At 40.5% G+C, this 25,846-nt stretch overlaps 1 protein-coding gene across 4 annotated transcripts in view; it reads right to left on the reverse strand.

Moving 5' to 3' along the window:
• Positions 1 to 25,846, reverse strand: part of TXK (TXK tyrosine kinase) — a 56,251-nt gene that overhangs the window by 23,959 nt on the left and 6,446 nt on the right. For 2 of the 4 annotated variants that reach the window (XM_037164849.2, XM_037164842.2), the window contains exons 2-5: positions 10,468 to 10,614; positions 9,240 to 9,342; positions 8,049 to 8,254; positions 4,828 to 4,893 (exon numbers count right to left, since the gene is read on the reverse strand). In XM_037164849.2, the coding sequence (XP_037020744.2) occupies positions 4,828 to 4,893; positions 8,049 to 8,254; positions 9,240 to 9,342; positions 10,468 to 10,538 (446 nt within the window). In that variant the 5' untranslated portion in view covers positions 10,539 to 10,614. The remainder of the gene's footprint in view (positions 1 to 4,827; positions 4,894 to 8,048; positions 8,255 to 9,239; positions 9,343 to 10,467; positions 10,615 to 25,846) is intronic. The other 2 variants (XM_037164835.2, XM_053654901.1) reach the window with 2 other exon arrangements.

The raw sequence follows: 25,846 nt of genomic DNA on the forward strand, positions 1-25,846 counted from the left end.
AAAATTCTGTGGCATACCAAAATGGTATTTTTTTTGCTGATCTGACAAAAATAAGTATAATTTTGATTCATTCACACAGGACAGCTATTGTTGTGTTGGCTGTTGTCATTTTTTAAAATCTAACAATATAGAGGAAAAGAAGTAAGTCCTCTGCTAACTAGTCAGGTACTGCATATTTTACAAATTCTTCCGGCACACCAGTTGAAAATCACTGCTTTAGAATTACCAGAAGTGTACGCAGTTATGATAGTTCAATAATACTGTAATTTAAATAAATAATTTGGTGTGACAATACTTAGTCAATATGCAAACATTGTACAAGAAAGAGGAAATGGTAGAACCAAGGAGAGCAAAAGAACAATGGAAAAACTTTCATTTCAAAAAAAGATTTTAAAAAGAGCTAATCTAGCATTACCAGAAGTGCTATATTTGTGGACAGGGGAAGGAAGAATGCATGTATGCCATGCACTGAGTCACGGTGGTGAGGCAGATGGTGGCTGAATGAAACTCATACCTGACTTTGAGGGTGGAATCGATCTTATCACATGGACTTCCCCTAACCTCCAGTAGTAGGAAGCTGCCACTAAATTAAAGTGGCCAGGGATTTAAAATACTAATGCTCTCAAAATGAAAATGAATAAGATGAACCATAGAGAATAGGGATAATTACAGACAATTTTAGATAAAATAATGTAACTACTTATCACTAGTGGGAATAAGAGTAACTGTGATGTTCAACTGTGATTATTTAGTACTTTTTAATGAACATTAATATTGTGCAGGGAATTTCAAGATGACTCGGAGACCTCCTGTTACAGAGTTAAAGACATGGGGTGTCAGTTTAAAGAGGCCCCCAGTGGTGAAGTTGTAAAATACGTGTGTTGAGAATAATGACTATAGCTCACTCACAGGTTATATCTGGAAAAAATACAACGCTTAATGGCACTTCTTAAAAGTAAACGCAAATCGTATGTTTTCTAAAAGATTTTCACCCACTATCATATCAGTGTTAGTTGTGTTGCTTTGTACTTAGTATAATAATAAATTAAAAAGTAAATATATTGTTTTGATTAAATGTAAATTTAAAATTTGTGTGCATGTCATTAGAATGACTTCAAAGGAGTAACCAAAGACCCAGACAGAAATATGTAATGATTTTAGGATTCTTTAAAATAATGCAGGATTCCACAGGCAGGAAGAAAACTGGATGAATATAATTTAAGGAGGTTTGGGTGTGGTTTTAGAATTAAATCAGATGGTAAAAGTTAGAAGAGTTTTGTTTTGTTTGTATTTAAATCAGGAAGGTTGTAACTCATACCTAGATAACACCAGCTAAAGATAATGAGATAAATCAGACCCATGCTTCTGTAAAGGTCAGGATAAGCAATGTCTGATATTTAAAATATCTGGAATTTTAAGAGACTCTGGCAGATTGGGTTTTGCCTCTGATTTAAAATTTAAAATTAATCTTCATTTGATGTTTAAGAGAATTTGACTCATTTGTAAAATATTTGTATGCTAAAGAGAACTTGATTTACCACATACGCTTAATTTATTTGATTCACCACAAATGTTTAGTTAATGGAATTTCCAGGATAATGCAGGGACTTACAAACAGTCATTACAATTGCAAATTTGCCATGTCTGGCATATGAAGTATTTAAAAAGAAAATTGAATGTATTCAGTTTATCAATGAAATTAAATGTTTCAGGAAATTTAATTAACTGAGCTTATAAATAGGACTGATTGTAGAAGGACATTTAATATGTTGAGTGTGAGTTAAGGTAATAGTTTATCATTTTATATTTATAAATAGTATATAAAGATTTACAAGTTAAATTTGAAGGCTTACTGAAAACTAGGTTTTTATTGGGTTGGCCAAAAAGTTTGGTTTTCTCTGTAAGGTGGCTCTAGTAGCACTTAGTTGTCTTTAACTTCATTTGAAACAATTTCATTACATTGCATTGTGACCACTGTCATATCAGCATGCATTAAAAAAAAAAAACATAAAGCCCTGACTGGTGTAGCTCAGTGGATTGAGCACCGGCCTGCAAACCAAAGGGTCAGTGGTTCAATTCCCAGTCAGGGCACATGCCTGGGTTGTAGGCTAGGTTCCTGGTGGGGGTCACATGAGAGATGTTTCTCTCCTTGTCTTTCTTCCTCCCTTCTCTCTCTCTAAAAATAAATAAAGTCTTTTTTTTAAAAAGAATTTCTTTTAAAAAAGAAGAAAAAAAGATGATTTTTCTACAATGCAGTTGTAAATCCAGATTGGTCCTGGGAGGAGGTTAGTGTAGCTTAAAAAAAAAAACATAAAATATTGTGAATTTTTGTGTAGCCATTTTAATTTAAAAGATGGAAGAAAACAGGCAACACCTTTGGCAGACTATGCTTCATTATTTCAAGGAAGATAAAAACACAAAAGATCTGTGTAGTGTACAGAGAAGTTGCTGTGACTGATCGAATGTGTCAAAAGTGGTTTGTGAAGTTTCGTGCTGGAGATTTCTCGCTGGACAGTGCTGCACAGTCGGGTAGGCCAGTTGAAGTTGATAGTGAACAAACTGAGACATTAATTGAGAATGACCAGTGTTATACCACATGGGAGATATTCAACATACTCAAAATATCCCAATCAATAAAGTTACTGGTGAAAATGAAAAGTGTCTTATTTTATGGAAAAAAATGACCCATACATTCATTGTATTGTTGACCACTGGATATTCATTTAAAACCAAGGAAAATCTTTCTACACGTAAACGTCCCCTGAGATGTCAGAGGCCTACACAGACACTGCACTCCTTCCCTGTGGGCGCCCTGACTACCTTCAGCCTCAGCCACTTCCTCAGAAAGGTCTTCCCCAACCACCCCCCGTTTGATTTATACCCCTTCTCCACTGATTTCTCCTAGCCTCTCACACTGTTCCCTCCTAACACTGGGATTATAATATGAAAATAAAAGTCTGATTTTTCTAGTTTTTCCCACCACTTCCCTGACCTGGCCTTCAAAGAGACCTATTTGTGACTCATACATATAGAAAACATTTTGACAGTTGCCAGATGGGAGTGGGGTTGGAAGGATGGATGAAGAAGGTAAAGGGAATAAGAAGAACAAATTGGTAGTTACGGAATTGTCATAGGGATGTAAAGCACAGCATAAGGAATGTAGGCAATATAGGCAATAAGACTGTAATAACTACGCATGGTGTCAGGTGGGTACTGAATTTATCAGGGGGATCACTTTGTAAGTTATGTGAATGTCTAATCATTGGAGTGTATACCTGAAGCTGACATAACACTCTATCATCTGTAATTGAAAAAAATTATTAAAAATAAAAAAAGCGAGAAGACAAACAAAAAGAGAGACAAAGAGACCTGTCTGAGATGGTCAGCGTTAGCTGGGGGCAGTGGGAGACCGTACAGCCATCCATGGGTAACTGCAGACAGCCGTGAAGTGTTTTCCCAGGAAGGCAGGTGCAGCTCCCCGAGGACTGTGTTTCACTGAGTGGAGACTGGGATCTTAGAGCAGAGCTAAGTGACACAGGTCAAGTGAGTGGACATGACAGGCTGAGTGAAGTAGGGGAGGAGAGAGAAGAGGCCCTGTAAGGAGCCAAGGAGAGTGACTTGGGAGAGGGAACTGGCCTGCGAAGCAGCTGACGGAGAAGGCTGGGAGGGCTCTGCAGGTGTGCCATGAGGTCATCTGCTCTCCTCTCCGATAAAGTGCGCACTATTCACCAACTCTTTTAAAACTGGATCTGTAACTGGATCCTTTTTAGGGAAGAGATGTGCTGAGTCTGGCCTCTGGGTGGTGGACTTCAATTAGTAGCAAAGCAGAGCAAGGCAGCTCTCTCATTCGATTGACATTTGCTGCCTGGTCCTCAGAGAAGCACCTGTCTTCCTGCCTCAGTTCATCACTTCCATTGCCTACCACCAGCAGCTGGGAAGCATGTGCTAATTGCAAATGAGAGGGTCCCCAAGAGCTCAACTAAACCTAAATATTTTTAAAGATTTTATTTATTTATTTTTAGAGAGCAGGGAAGGGAGGGAAAGGGAGGGAGAAAGACAGAGAGAAACATCAATGTGTGGTTGCCTCTCACATGGCCCCCACTGGGGACCTGGCCCGCAACCCAGGCCTGCACCTTGACTGGGAATTTAACTGGCTACCCTTTGGTTTGCAGCCTGCATTCAATCCACTGAGCTACACCAGCCAGGGCTAAACCTAAATTTATAAAAGACCACCCCCAGCTCTGCTACTCTACGTATAAATTAATCTCTCAACCTTAGCTTCTTATCTGCAGAATGAGGGGCTAAAAAGAAGTGATTGCTGAGATCTCCTCTATTTTCCAAATCTGTATAGCAAAAATAAATTTCTAAGCAGGACTCCAGCAAACATGCCAAATGTCCTTCCCAACTATAGCTCTGGCCCACTTCTTATCTTCAGCTATTTCTAAAACATAAGCCAAAATATAGTAATGTGTCTATATATTAAGTCCAATTTACCACTCACTGGAAATTTAATGTCATTTTTACAATAGTTAATTTTCCATTTAGGGCATATACTAAAACAAGTGCAAGATGACTGTTTGATTTCATGCTGTTGCTGTTAAAACAAAAAAAAAAGTGGCTCTATGACATGAAACAAAAAATAAGTTTAAGAAAAGGAAGTTTCTGAATCAACCATTATAAGGATCAAAGACCTCTTACGCTAGAGCTGCCAAATGTGTTACTTTCTTTTCCTTTTTTAGACCAAAAACAGTATCTCTACCTAAAAGCTTCCAAAATATACCTGCTTTTCATAGACTAACCATAGGATGTACTTCAGAGGACACTTACTCATATATTTCTAAGTTGGTTGGTTTGTTTTCAGCCACATAGTTGCTTGGGATTAAGCCCTCATTCCTACAACAAAAGACAAAACAAAAATCAAAATATTTGCACTATCATGAATATTGGCATTATCATGGATGCAGGGGAATCAAATTCATTTTATTGATTAAGTTGTTAAAAGAGGAACACAGGTTTTTCATTTTCACATGTAACTAAAATCTCTGTATAGTAAATACAAAGATTCTGACTTACAACGTGAGTAGTTTAGGATGTTTTATGACACCAGAATCTTTTTAAAGAGGAAAGGTGTCACTTCCATGACCATTGGGACATTATAGTGACTAGGTTAACAACAGAGCAATACAAAGATATTGGCTTAATTCTTTTTAATTGCTGCAAAGTATTTGATAGAGTAAATATTCTAGTTTAGCCACATGACCTTTTGTGCACAAGTACAAATATTTCTCCAAGACGCAAAGTAGGGGAATTGCTGGGTCACTGGGCATGTGCATCTTTTGGTAGGTACAGCAAATCGCCTGGAAGGAGGAGACGCCAATTAACCCGCCCACTGCAGGGTGAGGGTTCTCTTTCCCTACACCTTCACCAACACTTGAAATTACAAAATGATCCCCAACACATATTATTGGGAAATAAAAGCAAGTTGCAGAACAATGCATAAAGTGTGATTAGATTTCTGCAAATTATATCTGCAAATTATACCATGTATTTCAAAATGTGCATGAAAGTGCATTGACAAAGGAAAAAATGGGACAACTGTAATACAATAACAATAAAAAAAATTTAGAAAAGAAAGTGCCTCGAAGATGATCATTCACTAAATGAATAATGGTGCTTACTTTTGAGAAAGAGACTGAATTTGAAGGTGTGGCAAGGCAGAATGTTGGCAATATTTATTGTGTATGCCTATTATGAAAAAATAATATTCACTTATTAACTTTGAAGTTAAAATTTAATTGTTTGTTTGTTTTCATCTGAGTCACGTGTACAGGCCACCTGCAGAAGTGGCTAAATATGCAGTCCTGTACCTGGTCATATAACTCTCTCCCCACTGAAATAACTCCATCCCATGTTGGGTCCAAACTAAGGACTGGTAGGACAGCCAAACAATCAGGAGAATATAAAGAAAGAGGGCATGTAATACAGATACTTCTGGTACTTTGGTACTTATAATCTCCAAAATGTTTATAAAAGATTTTTTTCTATGTATAATCTCCAAATCCTGATGGAGATCAGAATCAGTGCCAGGGCACTCTCCCAGGGAGCTCAGGACCCTCCTCTACCCAGGACTCAGTCAGGTGTCGACAGTCCGACAGTCCGTTGCAGCCGACAAGAAGTCTGCTTGAGCCCAAGGGTCTTCTTTCCTTTCCTAATTATTTCACACCTACTTCCAAAACCAGTCATTGTTGAAATGTAAAACTAAGTAAGAACTTTCTGTTCCTACCTCGGAGCACAACAGGAAAAACAAAGTCAAATTCCCCAAGAAAGTGTAAATCTGAGTAAGAACCAATGTAAGAATTATTATTCCCATTTACAAAGAAAGAAATAAAAACTCATTAAAAATAGAACTAGCATATGATCCAGTATTTCCATTTCCAGCTACATATCTAAAGGAAAAAAACACGAATTCAAAAAGATACGGGTACCCCAATTTTCACTGCAGCATTCATTTCAATAACCAAGATATATATGGAATGAACTTAATTATCCATTGATGGAAGAACGGATAAAGAAAATGTGAAAAACTGGAATTATCTTCTGGAGGGTGGGGCCCTTGTAGTACAGGCTTCCCCTCCTAGGTGAGTGTTCTAGGAACTCATGTGTAGCAGTGTACCGACTGGTATTGTTGTGAGAGGCTGTGTTCTGCTTCAGTGCATTTTTCTGAAGACTCTTTCAACATATTTGCCCATTTCATGACTGATTTACAAGTGCACCTGCCCACACTGCACTGAGTGTTCAGCATTTTTTGACCAAAAATGGCATGACCCTGTACCCCACCCTCCCTATTCATTCCATCTCACCCTGATTGACATTTTTTGTTTGCTTGTTTCCCTGGATGAAAAAAGTCTTTAAAGGGAAATGTTTTGCCAATGTGGAAGAAGTGAAACAAAAAACAGTTAGAAGCCCTAAAAGGCATCAAAATCAACAAGTTCAAAAAACTGTTTTGAGCAGTGGAAAAAAAACATCGTGGTAGGTATATTGCATGAAATGGAAAGTACTTTGAAAGCGACTGAAATTTAAACATGTTAAGAATATACAATTTTTTAATAAATAAATTCATTTTGGGGGGTTTCCACTCATTCATATGTGTGTGTATCAAGATTTATATATATATAAATAAATACATATAAATGTATATGACATGATACATACACATGACAACATTTGATTCTTGTCAAATCTTATAATGAGAATGGATCTCACATAGATCCTCCCATTTGTAACAATGTAGATGGAACTTCAGGGCATTGTGCTACGTAAAAAAAGTCAGACAGAGAAAGACAAACACTGTATGGTGTCACTTATAGGTGGAATCTAAAAACTTATTTTCCGTTTAAAAAAAAAAGCTCATAGATAAAGAGAACAGATTGGGGGTTGCCAGAGATGGGGCAGTGGGGTGGGGGTGGGCGAAATGGGTGGAGAGGGTCAAATACAAACTCCCAGGGACAGGACAAGGAAGCCCTGGAGATGCACACACAGCGTGGGGAGTAGCGGTAATAGCACCGTGGCGCATATTTGCAAGTGGCTAAGAGACTAAATCTTTGAAGCTCTCATTACAAGAAAAAAACTCTGTAACTGTGGCGACAGATGTTAATTAGACTTAACGGTGATCATTTTATGCTATATATAAATATTGAATCACTGTGTTGTATACCTGGAACTCAGATAATGTTATAGGTCAATTATAGCTCAATTTAAACAAAGAAAAGGAAAGAGAGAGGGGAAGTGACTTGCTCAAAGGACAAAATCGTAAGTGGCAGCAGTGGGAAGTGAAGCCGGGTCACCCTGTTTCTCAGGGTCTGCCGAAATCACGGAGCTGCAGTGCTTGCATTCAGATGCGGAGGTGTGGAGGACGGGTTTCACCTGACACAGGAGGGAGAGTTATCGGCCTGGAGAAACTCAGCTAGTAAACAGTCTTCTTTATGCTTCAGAAGTCTTTAGGGGATGAAAGAGGAGGAATGTGATAAGGACCAAGCCACCAATCTTACCCCCAACGGTCTCTTGCCTTCCACCAGTGAGTATTATACTTCTCCAGTATCAGGTATTCCTCTGTTCTCTTTAACGCTAAATCACAGGACTCTCTGGGCAGAAAATCATACAGGGCCTTGACTTGGATCTTCTCTTTAGCAACCTCGGAGGATGGGAGGGGAGGCAGCGGCTTGCGTTTTGATGGTTGCACGCGGCCCCTGTTGGACTGGAAAAGCCAAGCAGCGAGTGGTTGCACTACTGTTTTAGCAACGTGTCCTAACAAGAAGAGGCATATCCATGTCTCTGGTTATATTTTGCTTGCTTGTTTGTTTTGTTGATTAGGTTCCAAACTGACAATAACCAGAGGGGAGGGAGGAGGGAGGTAATGGGGAAAGAAGGGGAAGGGTGTCAAGGAACATGAATAAAGGACCCACAGACAAAGCCAAAGAGGGGAAGGAGTGAGGGTGGCGGGTGGGGTGGGTCAGGAAGGGGAAAGTAGTGGTGGGAAAACAGAGACAACTGTACTTGAACAACAACAACAATAATAATAATGAGAAGGAGAAGAAGAAGAGGCATCTAGCATATTTGCCTGCTGCCTCCCTTCTTCCATTCAGCTGTACCAAGGCCAGAGTGCAATCAACACAGGAAATGACCAACTATAAAATAACTTGCATCCAGCAACACACTCATTGTTTTATAAATTTTCAAAATCACAAATTCTCTTGTCAGTATTGCATTAGATTTTTTCCAGGTCATAATTCTTAAAACTTGACTTCCTCCCTAATAATTTCACTCTGTCTTTAGGATTCTTCTCTCTTGATAAAAGAAAAGCAGCTCTTTTCTTTCACATGCTGTAAGTTTCTGTTTGGGTTTGCCAGTGTTCCTAAGAACACTGTTTCTCCCAACACTGAACTGAAAATCAATCCTGGCCTCAAAATGGCAGTAGCCAGAATATATATTTTTTTTTCCTAATTCACTGTCCAGTTCCAAATTCTTCCAAAATATAGCAGAGGGGTATGTTAGCTGATCTTTTTTTCTCTTTTGTTATCTTCTAGAAAATTCATTTACTAAATGTTTATTGAGCACTTACTGTGTTCGAATCATGATATTAGGTTCTGGACATGGTGGCAAACAGTATCTCATGGAGCAGACCCTAAAAAAAACAAGCTTCCTTGCTCCCCACCCTCACCCCCCATTGAAATGATACTCACTTGCTTCTTAATTGGCAAGTCACTGAACCATCTCCTGGGATGCTGAGTATACGTTTCTGAAAGTTCTTCATCTTTGCTCAAGCTTATTTGCGTCCTCACTTGCCTAACATTAAGAAATAATCATGTTATGAGTAATTATTTTTATTCAAGTTATCTATAAACACACTAGATTATCACAAAACTCAAACAAAAATCCAGGTCTCTTTCAAAGGCTTTTTTTTAAATAAAGAAGACTAACTCCATTTCCTTGGGCAAGTTCTGTGGGCTCTCAGAACTTGATTTTTCTTACCTGGAGACTAGAGATGCAAAGAGCACATAGAGTTGTTAAGCAACAAAATTGAGGAAACATATGTCACATGCCCTGTGCAGTGTCTGATGAATATTAAGGACACAAAATTATAATCATGATCATCAAAAACTTACTCTGTGTCAGGCACAGCACTTATTATTTTACATGCATTTCCTCATTTGATGGTATCTGTTGTTTTAAGTATACATGGTATAGTAATTAAGAACATGAATTTGAATCCCAGGTCTACCATTTCACAGTGTGGCTCTGGGCAAGCAATATAACCTCTCTAAGCCTTGATTTCCTCATCTGTAAAATGGGGATTGTAAAAATCCATAGGTGGTTTTGAGAGTCACTTGAGCTAATAAATGCAAACCTCTTAGTGCAGGTCCGACATGCAAGACACTCCCATTAAATGTTAGCTGTGACTATTTCACGGTGCCTTGGATTTTATTTTTAGACAATCATTGTTGGATACACTGTATGAAACACAGCCATAGTTGTGGGGAGATATGCAAATGAATAAGACAGAATTCTTGCCCATAATGGGTAAAATTATGGAGTGGGACACAGACATATATTAAATAAAGAACAAAATCACATGCTTTGGGAACACAATCAAAGGAGCAATTACATCCAAGAGGATTAAGAAAGGACTGCAGGAGACCTGACATTTGACCTATGGCTTCAAATGAGGAGGCATTTATTCAACAGGGAAAAATGGGAGAAGGGTTTCCCAGGGCGGGCAACAGTGGGTGCAAAGAACTTAACCTTTATTTGATTTAAATAAGATAATTTCCTTTTTTTAAAACCATAAATAAATTCTGAATTTATCGAAATGATGTTTTTGTTCATAACATTCACATTTCACAGTCAACAGGCAATAAGGAAACTCAGTAAATCCATTTCCAATAAGTTGGTCTCGGAAAGCAGACTTACCGCTTCTGCACGGAACAGCAACAGCAACAGCAGAAAATGGACTGGATGGTATTATCTGAAAAGCAGAGCATTCTCAACTGTCAGAGAGCCGTGGGTCCATGGCATCGGAAAGATGAGGCTGGTGGTGCTATTCCAAAGGAGGAAATCCTGGAGGACAGCGGCAGGGGGAATCGTTCTGAAGCACCCACAGGGCCTTGCCCACACCCTCCTCCACTGGCGGCGGCCACGTAAGTTACTGGCACCCAAGCGATGTGGTTTTGCTTCTCAGGCTCTTCTCCCCGGGTCTGGTTTGTGCATTTCCTCAGCCTGAGAACAGTGACCACTGCATTCTACTTTCCCTTGGTCGGGGCTAATGCCGGCTAACAAATGTACAAAAGAACAGAATTCCAAAACAATATTCTCCTAAAAATTTGGTAGCAGTGATTTCGAATTAGGTCATCACACTTCCTTAAAACATATTATTAATATATTAAATAAAATAGTATAGATTAAAAAATAAAATAAAATACATTTTCTATTTATTAGAATATATTCTGTAATAATATAATTTAATGTATTTTATACAAATATATTTTCATACATTTATTTTATTTGTTATATTCTACATTTGAATAATTTTTGGCTTTCAAAGTTCCTGTGGATTAAGTCCAATACAAGTCAAACATTTAAAAAAGAAACTACATAACTTAGTAATTTGGATCATGCTTACACTTTTATCATCAAGTTTAATCTTTATTTGATTTAAATTAGATCATGTGCATTTTTTAAACAAGTAAAATTTAAATGTATCAAAACAATGTTTTATGTTCATAGAATTTGCCTTTCACAGTCGGCTCTTTCTTCTGTTCACACCTGAAAAGAAAGTGTTATAAAGGAAGCAGAGTGCAGTGGACATGAGCATTGGGTTTTTTAAAATTTACTTAATTTTTTTAGACAGAGGGGAAGAGACTGAAAAAGTGGGAAAGAGAAACATCAATGTGTGGTTGCCTCTCACGTGCATCCCATACAGAGGACCTGGCCTGCAACTGAGGCATGGGCCCTGACTGGGAATAGAACAGGTGACCCTTTGGTTCGCAGGCCAGTGTTCAATCCACAAAGCCACACCAGCCACAGCTAGACATGAGCATTAGCTTTGAGCGTAGACAGATCTGGGTTTGAGTCCTAGCTTCGGGGTTGACTACATCTGGAATAAATATCTTTATTTCTCTGATTCTTTGTTTTTCTATCTATAAAAATGAGATAATCATACCTACCCTCTTTGAGAAGCCTTACAGAACAGAGGTTAATCTCTAATTTTGTGGGTTTGGGCAAGTTACTTAATTGTTCTGCATTTAAGTTTCCTTATCTGTGAAATGAGAATAATAGCACATTTAGCCTGTAAGATACTGTGAAGATTAATCAAATCTTCAAATTCAGGTGAAGTACCTAGAACAACGCTGCGTACACAGTATGAGGGTAATCAAGAAGATCTGTGATTGTTATAGGGTTGTTGAGAAGATTAAATTAGTGTCACCTCTAAAGTCCTGAAACATAGAAGAAGGGCACAGAGTGAAGACACCCAGCAGGGTCCGTCCCTCGGCATCAAAGTCCTGTTTGTCCCCATTGTGAAGCACCAACCCGATTTCCTCCTGGTAATCGGGAGGTTCGCTCAGCTACGCTGACGCCCTCTGTGCCCGTCAGTCCAGTGGCACAGGAGTCCCCAAACGGCCAGAGAGCACTCAACCTCCATTATTCCCTAAGAAAAGATTTTTTCCTCTTGGGCACTGAAATCTCTAAACCCAAGGTCAGAGGGAAAGAAAACAACAATATTCCAATGGGTTTTTAGGTTGAATGGTGAGACGGGTCTCTCCGATCTTTCCTCCTCCATTCCTAGACTGATGCATTCTGGCCCAGATATTTGCTGCTGGTCTAAGACACTTGCTACCTCTCACTGGATACCACTCCAACTTTGCAAGACTTTCTCTCCTAGATATCATAGAAATTGAACCATTAGCAACCCCTTCCTCTGTTGTATCAAGCCAACTGCTTCTGAACTATGGGACACATTGTAAGATTTGGGGAATCATTGAGCAAGCATCAACAAAACCAAGAAAAGGCTGACTCCACAGAAAGAGATCACCTTGTAGATAACTTCCCCCACTGCGAGAGTTTCAGATATATTCCATTCCCCCAGATCTCCTCGGCACCGGTCTCTGGATCCTGTTCTTTCAGTGTTCCCAACCAGCAGGCCAACTTTTTGCCATTGCCCACAAGTCAATGCACATCAATGCTGAGACTGTTGTGCCCTAATGAAGTAAAGAGACTGATAGAGTTAGAGGACTGTACATCAGCACTATCTTTCAGGCCACCTGTGCATGGAGGCTAGCTACCCCATTTAATCCCTACAGGTCCTCTTTCCAGGTTAGAATAGGGGTGATGAGAACAAAGCAATTCAGCAAAATAATTAATATGTATTAGTTCCTTTTCCTTTGACAGAAGTTGACCTTCTGAACCTAGACTCATGTGTTAGTTACTTGCCTTTCTCTGATATGGAGATAAGCATTTCTCAGTCTCTGGGCCACAGACACACTAGTGGCTCGGTGGACTGTCTTTCTAAAAAACACCTTCCTAGTGCAATCCCAGGCAATTACTTATCTTTGTTCCCACTGCTGTTTCACCACTCAGCCTGATTTAGTCACTTTCGCTCTTCCTTCTCCTGTACTCAGAAACTGCTCATTTTCCAAGGACCATCCCAAGGTTTATTTCTGGAGACTAAAATAAAATGACATTCTGCATTACGAGGTGTCTGGATTTCAGCTGCTTCTGACTGCATGTCAGTTTTCGCCTGGTAGTGTCTGCCTGAACACCAAAGAGGGTGCATTGGCATTTGGGGTCTCTGTCTACTCTGGCAGGAGTGGTTTTAATTTACATTTATACCAGTTTCCTCCAGTGTTGTCTTTCTGCCTTAGAGACACTCGTATCTATCCAGGCCAGTGGATGCAAAGTGAAATACAGATTACACAGATGAGCAAAGCAGGCCAGCATATCACATAGATTGAGGCAAAATGCTATGCCAAAGCCCCGTGTGAAGGTTTTCAAATCAATTTTTTAAAGATTTTATTTATTTGTTTTTAGAGAGATGGGAAGGGAGGTAGAAGCAGAAGGAGAGAAACACTGATGTATGAGAGATACATCGACAGGTTGCCTCTCGCACACCCCCAACCGGGAACCTGGCCCACAATGCAGGCATGGCCTCTGCCTGGGAATCGAACTAGCAACCTTTTGGTCCACAGGCCAGCACTCAATCCACTGAACCACACCAGCCAGGGCTCAAATACAAAATGTAAAAAATACTCCCTCCCTTTCCCACATCATCATTTTTCTCTCTCTACTGGGTCATTCCCATCAGCAAACAAATATGCCGTTACTTCACCCCTTAAAAACAAAACCAAACAAACCACTTTGGATCTTATTGCTTCCTTCAGCTTTGCTCCCCATTTATATACAGTCTAGAAGTGAGTAGTCTAAATTGCTGTCTCCAATCCTTCCCTTCCCACTTTCTCTGAACCTATTCAAGTTTTTGTCCCTACCCTTTCCCCCAAACTGCTCTCCCTGGGCCATCAGTAACCACCACACCCTACAAGCAATGGCCAAGTCTACATCTGAAACTCACTCTACCTCTGAGTAGCATCTGACACCATGTCCTCTTGGTTTTCCTTCTTCTCAGTCTTCTTTGCTGCTTCCTTCTTGTCCTTCCTAACCTCTTAGACCAGGTGTGATGCTGGGCTGTCCCAAAGCCTTAGACTTCCTCTCTTTTCTCTGTCCTATTTACTCTATTGATTGTCTCATTGTTTGTGGTGACTGAAAACTCTCAAGTAAATTACCCATTGTACACCTGAAATGCATATATTCTTATTCACCAATGTCACTCCAATAGATTCCACTAAATTTTTTTTATTTAAAAAATATTTGAGACTTCCGCCAAGATGGAGGCATAGGTGGATGTGCCGTGCCTTCTCACACAACCAAGTTTAGAGACAACTAAATATTAGCAACAGAAAACACAGTCAGAACACGGAAAATTGAACTTTTCGGAAGTCCGTTAACAACAAATTCTTCAGCCTGACCGGTAAGGGGCGAAACCAGCGGCTGGTGAAGCGGGATTGCACAGGAGGTCTCGGTCAGCCGGACTCAGGCGCGGAATCCAGACTCGGAATCCAGGCACGGAATCCAGGCACAGGGTTGGACCTAGTGAGCGACCGAGTGAGCCACCAGGCGAGCGACCGCAGGGGAGAGAGTGGGGGAGCAGTGCTGCGTGTTGACTGTCGTCGCGCATTTGTGCGCGGGCGGACAGGCGAGGGAGTGGGCGGTTGGACCGGGCTGGCGCGTCCCCGCTGCAAGCGGCAGTAGAGGGCGCTGCCATTTCCCCGCTCTGACCACGCCTCCACATACAGCGTCACAACCCAGCGAACTGGGAGTCCAAGGCACCGCTTCTCACACTTAAAGGGCCCGAACAGACCAAAAATGTCGCAAGATCTCAAAGCCCCAGAGCCCATAGATCTAAGCAATGAAGAAATAGCAAAACTCTCAGACGCACAGTTTAAAACACTGGTCATCAGGATCCTCACAGAACTGGTTGATTATACCCACAAATTAGAGAAATATATGAAGGCGAAACTAATTGAAATGAATGGAATTGCACAGGACACCAATAGCAATGAAAAGGAAACTGGGACTCAAATCAATGGAGTGGACCAGAAGAAAGCAAATAATGGCCAAACAGAAAAGAGTCAAGAAGCAAGAATTCAAAGAAATGAGGAGAGTCTTAGGAACCTCCAGGACATCTTTAAACGCTCCAACATCCGAATTATAGGGGTACCACAAGGGGGAAAGGAACAGCCACCAGTGCAAAACTTATTTGAACAAATAATAAAGGAGAATTTCCCCAATCTGGCAAAGGAAATAGACTTCCAAGAAATCCAGGAAGCTCAGAGAGTCCCAAAGAAGTTGGAACCAAGAAGGAACACACCAAGGCACATCATAATTACATTAGCCAAAATTAAAATGAAGGAGAGAATCCTGGAAGCAGCAAGAGCTAAGGGGACAGTCACCTACAAAGGAGTCCCCATCAGACTGTCAGCGGATTTCTCAAAAGAGACCTTACAGGCAAGAAGGGGCTGGAAAGAGGTATTCCAAGTCATGAAATCTAAAGACCTACAACCAAGATTGCTCTATCCAGCAAAACTTTCATTTAGAATGGAAGGACAGATAAGGTGCTTCTCAGATAAGATCAAACTCAAGGAGTTCATCATCACCAAGCCCTTATTATATGAAATGTTAAAGGGACTTATCTAAGAAAAAGAAGTTAAAGAAACATGAACAGTGAAAGGACAACAAACTCACAGTTATTAACAACCACACCTAAAACAAAAGCAAACTAAAAGGACAGCTAGATCAGGAGTGGAAACATAGAAATGAAGATCTCAAGGAGGGTTAGCAACAGGGGAGTGGGAGGAGGAGAAGGGGGGAGAAGGTACAGAAAATAAGTAGCATAGAAAGTAGATAGAAAATAGATGGGGGGGGGGGCAAGAATAGCATGGGAAATATAGAATCTAAAGGAATTGAGACACATGGTCATAAACTAAAGGGGGGGTAATGGTGGGGATGGGGGGGTAAGGTGGAGGGGAATGAAGGGGGGAATAGAACAACTGTAACAGCATAATCAATAAAAAAATTTTAAAAAAATGTTTGAAATCTATCTGCGGAAGACACCTAAATATATACTTCTAACCCAGTTCTAATGAACTCCAGACTTGCATGTCCAAATGCAATCTGAAGTTTCCACTGGGACGTCTAGTAGACACTTCATATTAACACGAAGACGTCTCACCTGAACTCTTTCTCTTCCTTCTTCCCCAAATGTGCTCTACTCACCTTCTGCCAGCTTGTCAATGGCTAGTCCATATTTCCAGGTGCTCAGGCCAACAAATTTGGTGTCACCTTTGACTCCTCTTTCTCACACCCCAAATCAACCTGCCAGGAAAGTAGGCTGACTCTGCCTTAAAAATGTATCCAAGCGTTTCAGTTCGTAATGATGGCAAAGTTCTGGAGACGGATGGTGACGACGGTTGTACCGCCTGTGACCATCCTTAATGCCACTGGGCTGTATACTTATAACCGGGTAAAATGGCAAACTTCATACTTTAATTTTTGTTTTGTCTTATTTATGTATTTGAATACTTGCTTCATTTATGTTTTATTTCACACTATTTAAAACACGCACAGAATCTTACTGCTTTTCCCCACCCTTCCGTCACTGCCATGGTCTAAGTCCCCACCAGCTCATCTGGGTTATACCAACAGCCTCCTAATTTCTTCCTGCTTCTGCCCAGAAGCCCCTATGGTTTATTCTCAACACCATGAGCAAAGTGACTAATTTACAACCCAAATAGGATCGTGGTACTTCTTACGTCCAAACCTCGCATTGGCTCCCCACTTCACCTAAGTTATAGCCACATTCTCACAACAGCAAGTAAGAGCCCCGTGGTTTAACTCCTGTGGCCTCTCGCTTCTCTCCCATGTGCCGCCACTCATTTCCTCCGGCTACACTGCCCTCACTGGGCTTCTGGCACGCACCCGGCCTGCTCTCCCCGCGGGCTCTCTGCCTCTGTTCTCCTGGAGCACTGTTCCCCAGGTCTCAACCTCCTTCACTCCGCTCCTTCATGTCTGCTCAGATCTCTCCTTCTCAAACACCCTGGGTGATTATTATTGCCACTCGCGCTCCCTAACTGGAATTACTTACTATGCTTCACATTTTCTTTTCTTTTTTTAAATAGCATCTTTCACTTTTTAATGTATTATATCATTCATTTATCAATTTTTTCACTATCATTCTCTCCTACTAGAAGGTAAACAATGATATTTATTTCTTTTGTTCACAGTTATAGCCCAGGAGGTTAAAACAGTGTTGGACACAAAAATATACTCAACAAATGTTTCTTGAGTGAATGAATATATGAATGAATTGGTTTGAAGGAGCATCAGATTATAACCTTGTCAGAGCACCCATCTGTCCTGATTCAGTCCTAATGAGAAAATGAAACCTGTATTTGGGTGCAGACTGAGATTACAAAACTCCTCGAAATAAGGGAAGATAGGCCCCCAACTGGGTATGTGGTAGGGAGTCTTAGTAGAACCTGAAGACAGAAAACAATCTGGCCACAGGTCAATGCAGAGCGAAGCCTGTATTCAGCCTAGAAACCTTTATAAGATGGTCTGGCCTGGGGAACAGTGATCACCTATGGCCTCGGGTCTTAAGATAAACCAAAACCATTTATAGGTGATCCCAACTTACAACGATCCAACTTGCAATATTTCAAGATGATAATGGTGCAAAATCACTAAGTAGAAACCACACTTTTAGTATTGATCTTTTCCTGTGCTTGCGATACGTGGCGTGACGCTCTCTCATGATGCTGGGCAGCCGCAGTGAGCCCCAGCCTCCGGCCAGCCACACGATCACACAACCAATATTCTATAGTGTCCCGAGTTGCCAGCTTTTTTTCTGGGTCTTGTGTTCCGAGCACAGATGAGGTAGGCTAGTCTAAGCTATGATGTCTGGTAGGTTAGGTGGGTTCAATGTATTTTCAACTTTCAATATCAGGACATAATGCCATCATAAGACGAGGAGCACCTGTAATAGCTTCCAGGCCAAAAAAGTGTCCGTAATGGCCACTTCACTCCTTGAATACTCAGCGGCATGTTTTATTATTCTCCATTTATTTTTCCATATGCTTGATATACTTCAAAAACTAAAATTTACAGAATCAAAAAAAAAAGGAAAATCCTCAGAAAACCAGGTAGGATTGTGGCTTAGAAAGTTGGGGGCCTCTTTTAGGATTAATAACTTTTCACATGTACATGATTTTTAGTGATGGATACAAAAGGCTTTTAAATTCTTTATTTCAGCCACTGTCTTACCTTTTGCCCAACCAGAATTACCATCTTCCTCACTACTCTCAGTAAGAAAACTGTTCTGTCCCTTTCTCTTTCCAATTTGCCCATGTCTGTGTATGTATGAGTCTACCATAGAAATCTTGGATTCTTTCTGAGCCCCATCCTTTATATCCAGTCTGCCATTAATCTGTTCAAACTGTTTGGCATTTTACTTTGTATTTCCCTTGTTACCAAGCCCTCATCAGCCCACACCTGTACTTCTGTATTAATTTATTTAATCCCCACAATGACTCTGTGAAGTAGAGGCACCTTTATAGGTGATGAATTTCAACCACAAGGAGGATGTTCCTCGCTGAGAGTCTAGGGCTTGTGAGTACAGAGCCAGGACTGGATCTCAGGCAGGTTGACTCCAGAGTCTCTGCTCTTAGTCACTGTGTAACCAGTGTTTGCTCAGTGACCGAAGGAACTGGCTAAATTCTCTGCCTCTGAGCTCTCTCTCCTTCAATCCATTGTATATATTCATTTCCTTAAAGGTCTGTCTCAGCTAAAGGCTCTACATCTTCAGCACCTTAAAAAGACCCTTAACCACATATGGCACTAGAGTGTACCTCCCCTTATTTTCCAGGCCTTCCACCGGAAGGTCCACTCTACCCTGACTCTCAGGATTCACCAGTTCCTGCTGCACCAACTTCTTCCGCTTGCTCTGTTCTCGCAGTCACCTTGCCTGCCTCCAGAGTGAAAAAACAAACAAACAAAAAACCACCCCCCAAAACGACAACAAAAAACACATTGCAATCCACTCCCAGCTTATCTTCCTTTTGGCTCCCTAAGAACACGTGATCTGTCCTGCACTGTGGCACTTAACTGGATGGTCATTAAGATCTCTTTGTGTGGGTTTCAGCTCTCACGGCGCTTCTCAGTGGCACCACCATTGACATTTTAAGCCAGACTAGTCTTTGTTGTGGGGCCTGCTCTGTGTGTTGTCAGTTTAGCAGCAGCACTGGCCGCTCTGCACGACAGGCCAACAGCAACACCTCCCACCCTCTGACACCCACCCCCTCTCCTCTCAGCTGTGAAAACCCAAATGTTTCCAGGTATTGTCAGATGTCCTCTAGAGGCAAAATCACCCCTAACTGGGAACCGTTGGTCTAGACTGTAAGCTTTCCAACGTCCAGGACTTGTATTGCCTGCATTTTTGTCTTCTTGATAGCACCCAGCGCTGGTGCCTAGCACATGGCAAAACCCAGTAAATAACTATTCAGTAAGGCTCCCCCAATATCCACACCATCACATTACACCTGGGCTCTACTTCTTGGTAATTCATTCTACCACACGAGATCTCACAGCTCGATGCTGGCCACAGAGAAAACTAGGCTTACCACGATCTTTTGTGGTCAGCTGTTCCACTATATGGAACAGTAAAGTTGAAGAAAACTGAGCTTCCGGAGCATTAGCCAGCACTTGTAGTAGGTCACAAGTCTAACCTTTCGTTCCAGATATGTTCAAAAGAAAAAATTCAGCTTACCCCAAACCAAGCAACAAGATACTAAATAAAATGGGTAAAACCTCTCTGGTGTTCAGTTGTTTGTTTCTGTAGTAGGATAGTATATGGCAGTGATTTTCAACCTTTCTCATCTCGTGGCACACTGACTACCATAATTCTGCAGCACACCAAAAAATATACTTTTGCCAATCTGATAATAAAATGGTATAATTTTGATTTACAAAAAAATAATAACAGTAATTAGCTACCCTTATTGCTCCACAGTGACTTTTTTTAAAAAATCAGGTGTCTATGCTTGTGCATAGGATTTCTGTTACCAAGAATTAATCAATCAGATGCAACCTTATTATGAAACATGACCAATAAGATACAACTCTATTATATGAGCTGTATATTTATGGGTCGAGACAAAACGTTAGTTAACACCAGATTGTTATTATGTTGGCAGTTATCTTTTTTTTAATTTGACGATCCAAGGCAGCAATTTTCAACCACTGTGTTGCAAAATTTTTCGAACATGCCATATCTGACAATTTAGTCAGGGGCACTGACCTCTCTTTGGTCACTTGCCCCACCCTGCTAATACCCTGAGACCCCTCCCAATGGAACTTGCAGGCCTACCCAGTTTCCGGGGTCTTTTCCATACAAACAGCCTCACTTGGCTTTCCTAAAATCTTTGAAATGAGCAGTATCTGGCCTCTGTGTACCCATACTTCTTGCTAGGTGGCCCCAAGCCTGGCACTAACTGAGACAGCCTGCCTCAGTTCACAGCATGGCCTCTCCAAGCACTTCCAAGCCCAGCACAAGTAGCAGCCATCTGAAGATTGCACCGTAGCTCATATCAGGTGACCCCGGGCAGGGCACAGGCAGTGGCTGACCTTGGCCAGCACCTCCTAGGAGGCTCCAGAGCATGTGCACTTGGCGGACAGCTTCGCACCATGCCTGATTACAACCCAACCACCCCCAAGAGCAACCCACTCAAAGGACGGACTCAGTGGGCACCAAGGCACCATGGAGCAAGTCCTGCTGTATGGGTTCATCTCCTGCACAGCAGCTCCTCCCCTGCAGTAGCAGCCAGTCCTCACAGGCAATGGCCCCGGAGGCCAGTTCCTCCCAATGACATGCCAACAGCAGTCAAGGCTCCACTACAACAGCAGGATGCACACAGACCACAGGGGAGGCACACCTGAAATGCCAGCTCAAGTGGCAAGGGAGGCTGTTCCACTGGGCCCCACAGGACACCTGCTACATTCAGCCACTCTACCAAGCCTGGAAGACATAGCAGCTCTACCTAATACATGGACACAAACACAGGGAAGCAGCCAAAAGAGGAAACGAAGAAACATGTCCTAAATGACTTTATAGGACAAAAATCCAGAAGAAAAACAAAATGAAATGGAGGCAAGAAAATGACCAAATACAGAGTTCAAAACAATGGTTATAAGGATGTTCAAGAAACTTACTGAGAACTTCGACAGAATAAAAAAGGACATATAAACCATTAAAAAAATAACCAGTTAGAAGTGAAGTGAAATGAAACTAACTGAAATGAAAAATACATTACAGGGAATCGACAGTACAGTAGAGGAAGCAAAGGACAGTACAGTAGAGGAAGCAAAGCGATGATTTCAACTATAAGTAAGCAGAAAACAATTAGAACAGCAAAAAGAAAAAACATAACAAAAAATTAGGCTAGGTCAAGAAGCCTCTGGGACAATTTTGAGCATATAATATTTGCATCATGGTGGTGATGGAAGAAGAGAGAGGCAAGAAATTGAAAACCTATTTGAAAAAATACTGATAGAAAACTTCCCTAACCTGGTGAAGGAGATAGACATACAAGTTCAGAAGAGTCACAAACAAGATGAACCCAGAAAGGCCCACACCAAGACACAGCATAATTAAAATGCCAAAGGTTGCCCTGGGTGGTGTGGCTCAGTGTATTGAGTGCCAGCCTGCGCACCAAGAGGTTGCCAGTTCAATTTCTAGTCAGGGCACATGACCGGGTTGCGGGCCAGGTCCTCAGTTAGGGGCTGAGTGGGGATGTGTGACAGGCAAAATAAAATCTTAAAAAAGTTAAATAAATAAAATACAGTGCCAAAGGTTAAAGACAAGGAGAAAATCTTAAGAGCAGCAAGAAAGAAAGTAGATAGTTATCTACAAAAGAGGTCCCATAAGACTATGGGTACAAAATGTTCAAAGTCATGAAATGCAAGAACCTACAACCAAGACTACTCTGCTCAGCAAAGCCATCATTTAGAATCAAAGGACAGATAAAAAACTTCCCAGACAAGAAAAAGCTGAAGGAGTTTATCACCACCAAACCAGTATTACAAGAAACGTTGAAGGGTCTTTTTTAAGAAGAAGAAAAATAAATAAATAAATATGAGTAATGAAGTGGTATTAAAATACATATCTATTAACGATTAGTTTTTGTTTATAAATGGAAGACTTATTTTTCTATTGGTGATTAATCACTGAAGAATTAAAAGTTAATTAAAAGTCAGATAATTAAAAGTTATTCTTCAACATAATAAATGTTGTCATCTTATGTACCACAATTATATACAAATGACAACTCTGACCAACAGAGTTAAATTACTTTCACGAACACTAGGTAAAGCTGCTACTGAATATCGATTGGAAGTATGCTTTTTATATTTTCACTTAGGTAAGGTTTTGAGGTAAACATATTGCAAAGTATGTGTTAAGAGTGTCCAGAGAAAAGGCTATGATATAGAGCATACTTAAAAAAACCAATAAGACAATATATTTTTAAAAATTGTTCTGTGTTTAGAAAGGACAAAATATTGCTATTATGGATATTACCTTATAAACTGCCACAAGAATATAGATAATGTTTAGTATTCCAAATAATGACAAAAGTTGGTCATTGAGATCAGGCAAGAAAATATAGACGGTATTCTAACGAACACGTAATTTGTTTGTTTTAAATGACAATAGGTACTTTCCCTAAATATCCAATTTTTGTTGTGTTTTTAATTGTATCTCTGTAATATCTTTAAATATACAAATCAACCAATCCCCCCAAAATACAACATCACAATTCAGTAGTAGATGACTACTGTGTACATATAAATTTTGAGCTAACTGAAAAATTCTGACATTTCTAAAATTCTCACCAGAAAGTGAAATTATAGGAAAATTTCTGACATTTAAAATTCAACTGAAAAAGTACAAAAGTACATATTTTACAAAATCTAAACGTTTTAGGATATTTAAAAAATTTACATATCTCGACAAATACTTTTTTAGCTTAAATATGTTTATTATATTTTTCCTTTATCATCTAGTCCCCTTATAGCAATAGTTACTTTAAATGTTATTATGTCGATGGATTAAATGCTCTAATCAAAAAATATACAGTAACTGAATGGATAACAAAACAAGACCCTTACATATATTCTCTACAAAAGACCCACTTCAGACCAAAAGACACACACAGACTGAAAGTAAAGGAATGGAAAAAATATTTCACAAAAATGGAAGCAAAAAAAAAAAGGCTGGGTTAGCAGCACTCGCACCAGACAAAACACAGACTTTCAAGCAAAGGCTATAACAAGAGACAAAGAAGAACCCAGACACTCCCCTGCAGGGTACTTATCCAAAAAACCTCAAAACCCTAAAGTGAAAAGACATATACACCCTAAGTTCATTGCAGCATGATTTACAACAGCCAAGATAATGGAAACAACCTAAGTGTCCATCAATAAATGAATGAATAAAGAAGTCCTGCATATATACATTGAAATGTGATTCGGCCATAAAACAAGGAAAGAAATCTTGCCATCTGCAACAGCAAGGGCAAGATTTCTTTCCTTGTTTTATGGCCGAATCACATTTCAATGTATATATGCATTGAAAGTCATGTCCACAGCAAGGGTGGACACAACTTACTTTGTGTATGCTAAGTGAACTAAATCAGAAAGAAAAAAACAAATGCCAGGTGACGTCTCTTATACATGTAATCTAAAAAACCAAAAAGACTCACAGATACAGAGAACATTATGATGGTTGGGGGAGGGGGGTTGGGTGGATGGGTGAAAAAGGTGAAAGGGTTAAGGAGTACAACTTGGGAGCTGTGGAACAGTCACAGGGATGTAACAGACAGCCAACAGAATATAATCAGTAATAGTATAATAACCAGCTGTATGTATGGTGTCAGGTAGGTGTTATTTATTGGGGTGATCATTTCATAAATTATACAAATGTCTAATCAGGAGGTTGCGTATCTGAAACTAACACAATATCGTACGTCGACTTTAATTTAAAAGTAAAAATATTTTAAAAAACAATCACCATATACTGATAAAATACAGTAAAGGATGTTTGGAAGGTAGGAAAAAAGAGAGCTGAGGCAAAATGCCTAGAACATAGCAGTTACTCATTTAATTTTCAACCTTCCCCTCCCCAGTTCCTGAGAACTTTCGGGGTACTCACAGGTTGTATTTAAAGTAAACAGACAAGAGGCAGGTGTGGTTCTCCCTCTCAGACAAAACAACGGAAGAAGGCCCAGTGAGCCAAAGCTGATTCTCAGCCTGCAACTGCTCTGTGCTGAGCCCATTCTTACCCCTGACCCGGAGGCGAATGTTCCTTCTGCTCAGGACTCTAACTGCTGCCTCTCCCATTATCAAAACAGCTCCTAGGGGAGACTCTGACATTTACTCTTTTTATTTATTTATTTTTAGAGAGAGGGGAAGGGAGGGAAAAAGAGAGGGAGAAAAACATCAATGTGTGAGAGAAAGCATGAATCAGTTGCCTCTCACACATGTCCCAACTGGGGACAGGACTGCAACCCAAGCATGTGCCCTGTCCAGGAATTGAACCAGCAACCTTTGGCTTTGTGAAAGGTTGGGCAGAACCAACCAACTGGCTGGTTGAACCAATTGAACCACAGTAGTCAGGGCAAAACTTATTCTTGATAAGGTCTAAATGTTGTAATAGTAAACATGCACTGTAGTTTCTTTTAAAGGCATTTTCATGTTTGGGGCATGACACATGTATTAGCATGTACAGAAAGAGAGGTTTATTCCAAGGAATTGACTCACAGGATTGTGGAGGCTGGAATGTCCGAAATTTGGTGGGATGGACTGGTAGGCCAGATTCTCGGGGAAGAGCTACAGTTCAAGTTTAAAGGCAGTCTGCTGGCAGAATTCCTACTTGCTCAGGGGAGGTCAGTCTTTGTTCTATTAAGGCCTTCAACTGATTAGATGAGGCCCACCTGCATTATGAAGGGTAATCTGTTTTACTCAAAGTCCACCTACATAAATGTTAATCTCATCCCCAAAACACCTTCATAGAAATATCCAAAATAATGTTTGACCATTATTTTGGGCATCTGGGCATCGTGTCCCAGCCAAGTAGAATCACAAAATTAACCATCCTAATACCTTAAATTGAAATACATAGAAATTGCTGGTCTCAGTCAGCTGGCAGAATTAATATCTGGGAACTAAGAAAAAAACCTTCTCCTGTTCACTGAACCCACAGTACATGATTACACACAAGCAGAGTGGCTTACAAACCCAATGGCATTCCCTTGGTTACCTTTGCTCTTTCTCGAAGCCTGGAATTTAAGAGAAAGCATCTTCAAAGGCTTAGTTGTCCCAATTCAATAGCCAAGACAGTTGCCCTCCGGTAGAGGTACCAACCTACCCCGCCACTGCTTTAATTACGATAAGGTTTTTGGTCTCTCTCCCCTGGCGATCCACAGCAGCTGTGAGCAGGAAGGCCAACTTCTTCCTTCTGGACAGTTCCCTCCCTTCTGCCCAGCGCAGTTGCTAACAAATAGTTGCTGTCCAATAAAGAACTGCTGTGAAAGCCAAACAGCTGTCTGGTGTTCCCTTGCTGGGCACGACTTCCCAAGACACCATTCATCTTTATAGATTGATGGACCGACTCATTCCAAAGCTGTTAGCC

The sequence above is a fragment of the Artibeus jamaicensis genome, unplaced genomic scaffold (genome assembly GCF_021234435.1).
Source record: "Artibeus jamaicensis isolate MK-2021 breed Jamaican fruit bat unplaced genomic scaffold, CSHL_Jam_final contig_889, whole genome shotgun sequence".
Lineage (NCBI taxonomy): Eukaryota > Metazoa > Chordata > Mammalia > Chiroptera > Phyllostomidae > Artibeus > Artibeus jamaicensis.